The 7,950-nt window shown below is 47.2% G+C and overlaps 1 protein-coding gene across 2 annotated transcripts in view; it reads left to right on the plus strand.

Annotated features, from left to right (window-relative positions):
• LOC108495245 (D-beta-hydroxybutyrate dehydrogenase, mitochondrial) overlaps window positions 1-7,265 on the plus strand; it is a 16,288-nt gene extending 9,023 nt beyond the window's left edge. For both annotated transcript variants that reach the window (XM_017810730.1, XM_017810731.1), the window contains exons 5-7: window positions 2,124-2,265; window positions 3,906-4,058; window positions 5,433-7,265. In XM_017810730.1, the coding sequence (XP_017666219.1) occupies window positions 2,124-2,265; window positions 3,906-4,058; window positions 5,433-5,902 (765 nt within the window). In that variant the 3' untranslated portion in view covers window positions 5,903-7,265. The remainder of the gene's footprint in view (window positions 1-2,123; window positions 2,266-3,905; window positions 4,059-5,432) is intronic.
• Window positions 7,266-7,950: the final 685 nt, after the last annotated feature.

Raw genomic sequence — 7,950 nt, forward strand, 5'->3', positions numbered from 1 at the left:
GTCCCTGTCCAAGCACCCAGCTATGTGTGGGTGAGAGGGCAGGAGGGATGTTGGCTTGCAGGCAACCCTGTAAGGGAGGAGGAAGAGGATGCTGTGAAGGCCCCAGCAGAGCTTATGAGGCCTCTGAGGCAGAGATTTTGTAGCACATCACAGAACTGAGACTGGAGAAAGAAGGACCTTGGCCTTATTTTCCTATTTCCCCTTAGCCATATCTGCTGTTTTCAAAACACTTGCATGCTTACATTTGCTAATTGCCTTTTGGCATTCTCACATATGCCACTTGTATGCTTTCCAGTGCTTTTCCATATAGACTGGTTTTGGCACCACAGTGCTTTTGAGTGAGCAGCAGACTTAGAACAAAACTCCCTTTTTGGTCACTATAACATCACCGCTAAGCTTTGCGTGGGACTTCCAACCTCTCCTTTCTGTATGCAGTGTGCTTCCATAGGAAGAGTGCAGTAGATGCCCTCTCTTAAGGATAAACACTGACTAGTATTAACAGTCTGCAATGGAATAAGGAAGAGTGGAGGAGAAGACAGAAGAGATATCAGGTAGTTACATTAGTTAACTGTGAGCACAGTGCATAAGCCCAGGAATGAGAGGAACGAGGAGAAGGATTTTTGGAAGACAGGTGGTACAGAGACAGGGACGTATGGCCATCCTCCTGTGATATCTGAAGGGAACTCTTGCTCGAGGGATGTGTGGGCAGCCTGGGCTCAGACTGCAGACAATGGCCTCTGGCATCTGACAGGGAGCACTGAGCTCGAGGTGTTTGGAGCACTCTGATGTCATTCAGCAATCAAGAAACGGGCCTGCTATGGAGAACTGGCCTGTTCCAGGCCAGAGACAAAAAGCTATCTATCCAAAACCCCTTATCTGTCAGGACTGAAGAGCACTCCGACACTTGCCACTTGCCTGACGATGCTGACACAGCGAGCAACAGTGAGGCTCCCTGGAGGGTTGAGCAGTGGGGTGGGAAGAACTGAGCAACTGTCAGATGATCCTGTGGGAAATACTCCATGTCTAGCCTGTTACTGGGGAGTAAAAGATTTCTAGTGAGCGATGATATTGAGGGAGCTTCTTAGAGTAAAGAGAGGGATGTTCCCAAAAACTGATTTTTTTCAGAGCTAGATTTCACCACCCTCTACAAAAGTACTCCGGAGTGGCCAGCGCAGTCCAGTAGCTTATAACCATGGGAGCGATTCAGGTATAGTCCCAAACTCATTAATGTCCCGTATCTGTGTCCTGGAAGCATGACAGCCAGGCTGAAGGGGTGAGCTCTGGGCATGGCAGCCTTGTTGCCAGCAGCATCTGGCCCATGTGAATGTATCTCAGGAGTTGGCTGCAGTTAGCTTGCTGGGCTGTGAGGGAATATGTGTATACTGGGTGATACTGGTGTTATGAACTAAGAAAAAAGGAGTGGAGATAGGAAATGGCAGTGAGAAAAATCTCATGGTGGGAGGCAGAGAAGAAAGGAAGATACTGGATAAGATGCCAGGGGGAATTGCTACCAGGCAGGCTGGCCAGGCTCTCAATGTAGCAGTCCTTTGGAGGCTTAGGTTAGGTTTCCAGGCAGTGGGAGCCATGTGTGTAGGTCAGCTGAAGGGATAGAGGAGTGGGCAGGCAGTCCCTGTTCTCAGACGGTCACTTCCAGAGCTGTCAGTGTGAGACAAGCTGTCAGTGTGCAGCCCCGCACCAGCTATTTTATACCATACCCCAGTAGGGGAGCTGCTGTCCCCAGTGCCAAACCAAAGTGAGGATGGCACCATATTCCCACTGCTGGAGCAGTGGGACATACATAGCCTGACCTCAGGAGCTTGTATTGGGCAGGGGGTGCTTGCTGGGTGCCTTGCTGGGGCAGATCCAGCTCTGACTGCTTGGTGGTTGAAGCAGTTTCTACCAGCTGACTTGGTGAAGGCTCACGGTCAGACGGAGATGCTTGAGGAATGGTGTTCTGCAGAACCAGCCCTGTCTGTTCCCCTTCCTCTTAGGGCTGCAGGACTGTCCTCATTACTCTGTGGCTGCCCTGCTCAGCCTTTGGCTTGATTTGATGATTGCCATGCATTTGATATTCTATGCAGGCTCTTTGGCCAGATTCAAACCAGCACTTTCTTCCCCTCTAGGACAAGGGAGAGGGTGGCTCCAAGGAACTGGACAACATGAAGAGCGATCGGATGAGGACGGTCCAGCTCAATGTCTGTGACAGCAAAGAAGTGGACCGAGCAGTGGAGCACGTGAACAGCAGCCTGCAGGACCCAGAAAAAGGTGAGTGCATGGCATGGGCACTGAGGTCACAGAGGTGGCAGGAGCTCCCTCGCCTGGGCTCCAAGAACATTGTCAGGGTATATTTCAAAAGCTGATCACATGACTGAAGAGCACAGAGCTTTGAGGAGCAGCCTTGCAGAACAAATGGCCTGTTTGAATATTGTGCTATATCAGAAAGCAGCTTCCCACTTCAGACAGCATCTACAAAGGAAACTGCTTTGTTTTCCACTAGCTCCTGTGGGGACATTAGCAGAAACCAGAGTGGTATTCAAGGCTCTGGGATTAGTGCTTTGTTCCTGTGAACTAAAGTTTATTGTGACTCCCTTTATGTTGTAAAACCTGCCCAGTGCCCAAGGATTGGGGATTAACAATAGAAATGTCTCCTCCACTCTTTCAAAAGGCAAAGGAAATGGAGAGGTTTTCCAAAGAATTTCCCATGAAGCCAGCTGAGTATCACTACAGAGTTCACAGAATATTCTGAGTTGGAAGGGACCCACAAGGACCATCGAGTCCAGCTCCTAAGTGAATGACCCATACAGGGATTGAACCCACAGCCTTGGCTTTATTAGCACTATTCTTTAAGCAACTGAGCTAATCATTAATGTCATTGCAGATAAAAACATTTTGAGTTCAGGGGGTAGCTGTAACAGACTTTCTTAGCCTGCCTACTTCATTCTGCTGAGGTGATGACAACAAATTCTGCTCCAGTACTGCAAAAATCCCCATTGCTCATACATTTCTGAAACCTTTCCCCCCTTTGATGAAGTACATTTTTCGCCTAAAGAACATCCACATTCAACACAAGGTTGTTTAAAAGCAGAACAACCAATAATGTTTACTTTTGGATTTTGCATAAACCTATTTCTTTTGCCTTTCTTTATATTTAATTTTTATGTGTGGATCTTCTATAAAAGTTAAGTTTTCTAGCCCTATGTTCTCAAGCCCAGGCCAGGATGAAGTTGCTGCTTCTGAGGGCAGCAGACAGAAGCCTTTCTTAGACCTTTCTCAGTATGTTTCCTGTACAATTAGAATATTTTATGAAGTGAGTTGATTTTATTCAAAATTCCTTTTCGATCTTTCTTTTTAATGCCAAATGAGTAGGTAGCTTCAGTTGTTGCCATCTTGGCTGCAGCAGAATAAACGGGATAGGCCATGGCATGCATGCCCACCCATGCCTACATGCTCCTTTCCAGCAGTGCAGACATTCTAGTTCTTACGGTGACAGAAGGGATTTTACTTTGAAAGAATTACTCTTTTGTTTCTTACAAGGTCATTCCTATTCTTATTATTTGCCTTTAGAGACTATTATTTTGTTTCTTTTAAATAATCACAAAGGAAAAATATAGAGTGGCAAGGAAACAGCTCAGACTAGGCTGAGGTTCTCTGTTTGCTGGCTCAGAACTTCCCAGGAAACCTTGTTCACAGTATTTGTGGCTGCAGTGTTGGGTGATACAGTCAGATCCCAGCTGTGGTTATATTTGCTCAGGAGAATGAAGTGTACTCTGAACTGTCTTCTATCTGGTTTCCATCAGTACAAGACATAATGAAAATCTCTGTTGTGTGGTTCAATAATCTATTAGCAAAGCTTTTACCAACCTGTTCTCATTAGTCTCACAGAGGTGCTTGATTTTGTCTTGTAGGGCTCTGGGGGCTGGTTAACAATGCTGGGATTTCCACATTCGGGGAAGTTGAGTTCACCAGCATGGACACCTACATGGAGGTAGCTGAAGTGAACCTGTGGGGCACTGTGAGAACCACCAAGGCTTTCCTCCCGCTCATCCGGAGGTCAAAGGGTGAGTGATCCCCTCCTGACTGGCTCTCCCTGTAGCAGGTCCCTCATCCAGCCACATCTTGCTGTGTTGGAGGCCGAAGGGTCTATTGCACTGCTCTCTGCACCAGTGGCCACCTCCCTACCTTTACAGACAGAACATGGCCCCCAGCATACACAGGGACTGCCTGACCTCTCTGAGTTACACAGCAAGGCAGCAGGCCTGAAAACCAGTTATTTCTCTTTCCCATCTCTGCTACCTTGTCCTGCAACATCCCACACAAGATCTAATCCATCATACCTTCTTTTACCTGTTCAGAAGCTGCAGCTCACCATAATGTGATAAACTGTACTAAATGCCAGGAGCAATCCTCCCTGCTATATGAAAAAACAGCTGTGCCAGTGCTGGCAGGGTGGGCAGCAGAAGTATAAAAAGCTTCTTGCAGGGAAGTTGTTAGCTCTGGGAGTCTGTAATGTAGGAGAGGTGGGATTTGTACAGCAAAGGCACACAGACCTGGAGCTTGCGTGGGTCTCATAAAGGAGCAAAACCTTTCCTGTACTAGGGCAAACTACCCGACTAAATGAGAATATTTTTCACTCGAGGCATCCACAGGCATTAACAATGCTGTGGATGTTGCTGCAGACCTGGGCTGGATGTGGCCTGGGCAGCATTTCTTCCAACATGGAAGAGTACCCACTTCTGTGGGCAAGATTTGTCTTTCTAACGCAACTTAGCAATGAGCACTGACAAAAAGTGCAGAGAACTGCAACCTCTGCCTAGACTATAGCATCCACAGCTTCCTACCAGCATTCTCCTCAGCCAAAATGAATGGCTTCTAGAAAGGAGAAAGCCCCAGCTCTGTGCCTGGAGCCATAAGCTGTCACACAGAAAAGAGTGCAGTGGACTTAAACTGCTCTGCCTGTTTGTGGTACAGGAGCAATCTGTTCCTGTGAGCCACCATCGGGCTGCTGGATTCTGTGCCTTTGATTTGCAAATAAACAAGCTCAGTTTTGGTGCCAGAGACTTTCCTTGCTCCTACTTCCTCTTGACTGGGCTCAGTCCAAATTGCTGCTGAGCAATCCTGTTTCCCACCGTGCTGGCTCTGTCCAGTCCTCTCTGTGTTCCCCACAGCACTGAGCTTTGTGTGTCACCATGTGTTCCCTCAGGTATAATGAGCCAAGGAGCACGAGCACTGGACTTGTTCTGCTGCCTGAAGGCTGTTGCACAGCACAGCTCTGCTCAGGTAGAGCCGTGAGCAGGTCTGCCAGGCAGCCCTCACAGCTGTGCAGTGGGCAGGAGGGGGATGCGCGTTCAGGAATCTACTGGGTGGTGTGTGCCAGGTGTCTGCTCTGGGTCAGGTGCCACAGCTCAGCTGTGCTCTGCCTGGCCTCTGCCTAGGTCGCGTGGTGAACATCAGCAGCATGATGGGTCGGATGGGCAGCCCTGCCCGCTCCCCGTACTGCATAACCAAGTTCGGCGTGGAAGCCTTCTCCGACTGCCTGCGGTACGAGATGCAGCCCCAGGGAGTGATGGTCAGCATCGTGGAGCCCGGCAACTTCATCGCTGGCACCAACCTGTACAGCCCCGAGCGGATCAAAGCCATCGCCGACAAAATGTGGGACGAGCTCCCGGAGATCGTGCGCAAGGACTACGGCAGGAAGTACTTTGATGAGCAGGTCAGCAAGATGGAGAGCTACTGCAACAGCGGCTCCAGGGACACCTCGCCCGTCATCGAGAGCGTCGCCCACGCCCTCACTGCCACCGCCCCCTACACCCGCTACCACCCCATGGATTACTACTGGTGGCTGCGCATGCAGATCATGACACACATGCCTGCTGCCATCGCAGATCGGCTCTATGTCTACTGAGGCCTCACACTCGTAAGCTACCCAGGTGGGAAATTGGTTTTAAAGAGAGCTTTGTACACACTTCCCATTAGTCCTTTTTAAATTTTTCTAACCTCATTTCAGAGTACTGTATTTTAGCTCTAAAGGGTTCATTTAAATATCAGACATAACCTAAAGGGCAATAATTTGCAGGAAATGCCTCATAGGCAGGAATATGTTACGTTTGTGCAGAGGCAATGATTCTTTGCTATTTATTTCACATAATCCTTTCTTTTTTCACCTCAAATATGAAGTTATAATCATTATTTAAACTGCAATTTCTCTGAAGTGTTTTCAGAGTAATTTCTGCTGATGGCCAAACACAATCTTCACAATTCCTGCCTAGGGTGCAGCCTTCATACCATAAAACAGAGTCCTTCCATGCTGTAATGGCAAACCACTGCTTCCTCATGACAAAGAATGTCCAACTGACTTTTCCAGGCCTGGTCACAGTAGCCCAAGGCATAGCAGAGACTTTAATTTGAGGATCAGAACTCAAAATGCTCAAGGTGCTGAAACTGAGCAACTGACCCCGTCCCTTTCTCTCTTAGAACTATACTGATGAAACATTAGAGAAAAGGAACAAGTCTGCTTTTCTTGCATGCTTTCTTGCAAAGGAGTTCAGTGATCCAGGGACTCAATCCTGTAGACCTTCCCCACAGGAGTTTCTTACTCATATGAGCATTCCCATGAGTGTGAGCAGCTTTACACACAGGACTGCAGGTGTCAGGAGTGGCCTGCAGTAACATTTCTCTTCAACAGTAGCTGAATATCAGCTCCAGGGTTAGCCTGGAGAAGTTTCATTCAAGCTCCTGTAATTTGTGAGGAACACGGTGGAGCAGGGGGAAGCAGAGAGGGTTATAGTCACATGAGTGAATGCCCTTCTACCAGGGACCTCAGAGTTACACTGAAGTATTTGTACAGCACCTTGCACAGAAGGGCCTTAACCCTGACCAGGGCCTCTGGGCAGTGCAGGTGATGATAACTTCCACTGAAGGAGTCACTGAGCTGAAATACATCCAACATGACATAAATCTATCAGAACGTCCATAACAGTGAAGTTAACTTTAGAAGCAGTTTCATTTCCATTATGGTTGTTTACATGTCTGAGAAATATTTGTTTTGTACTTTAAGAAAAGAAAAGAAAAAAAAACAAACAAAGAGCCTTCCATGGAGAATGCTGAAACAGTAAATTTTTTTAAGCTTGAAAGGCAAAAATAAAAAGTAATTTAAATAACCATTGTTAGTGAAGTTAAAAAGGAAAGATCTCACATGCTCTAGTAACGTACAATGACATGATCAAACTCCTTTGGCTTAATAAATGTATACATGAATGGTAACAAAATTCAGAGCCTTCCTCTCTTTATTTTTTTATATATTTAAGGTGAAAGCTCATGTTCTTTAGCGGTGAGGTTCACACCTGTTCCTCCTACACAGCATTCAGAGGTTCATTTGCAGTTTTGGGTCTTGCATGTCTGTGTGCTGGATAGTACAAGACTTCTGCAGGAGTACCAGATGTGTCCTGCCTCTCGTGACAGACATGCCCAACCCCTGGACTCTGCGTATTCGCAGCTCTTAAACCTGCATTTGTAGCAGACTCTTGCAGATTACAGAGCATTATTATGGATTATTCCTAAGGGATCAGGAAGGGAAACTGAGCTCTGAAGAGGGGAGGGTTGTGGTGGTGATTCAGCAGGGCAGGCACAGAACAGGTCACTGACAGATCCCAAATAAAACCCTGGGAGAGACTTGACAGTTTCCAGACCTTTCTGATTTTCTCCAGAGTCTCAGCAGTGGTTGCTGCATCTTGTGGTGCAGGCTGTATTGCCTTTTTTATCAATACATGGAATTTTCTCTGAGGCAAAACAAGAATATGAACCACAAGAGACCCAGCAGGCACAAGGACTACTTGCAAGGCAGAGCAAAACACCTGGATAACAATGTCTGCTGCACATGATGCAGCAGAGAGAGAAAAGCCTTTAAGAAAAGTTCTGGTAGTCTAAAAATTCAGCCCTAAAATGCTAAGTAAC

This window comes from Lepidothrix coronata, unplaced genomic scaffold (genome assembly GCF_001604755.1).
Source record: "Lepidothrix coronata isolate B3197 unplaced genomic scaffold, Lepidothrix_coronata-1.0 Scaffold29, whole genome shotgun sequence".
Taxonomy (NCBI): domain Eukaryota; kingdom Metazoa; phylum Chordata; class Aves; order Passeriformes; family Pipridae; genus Lepidothrix; species Lepidothrix coronata.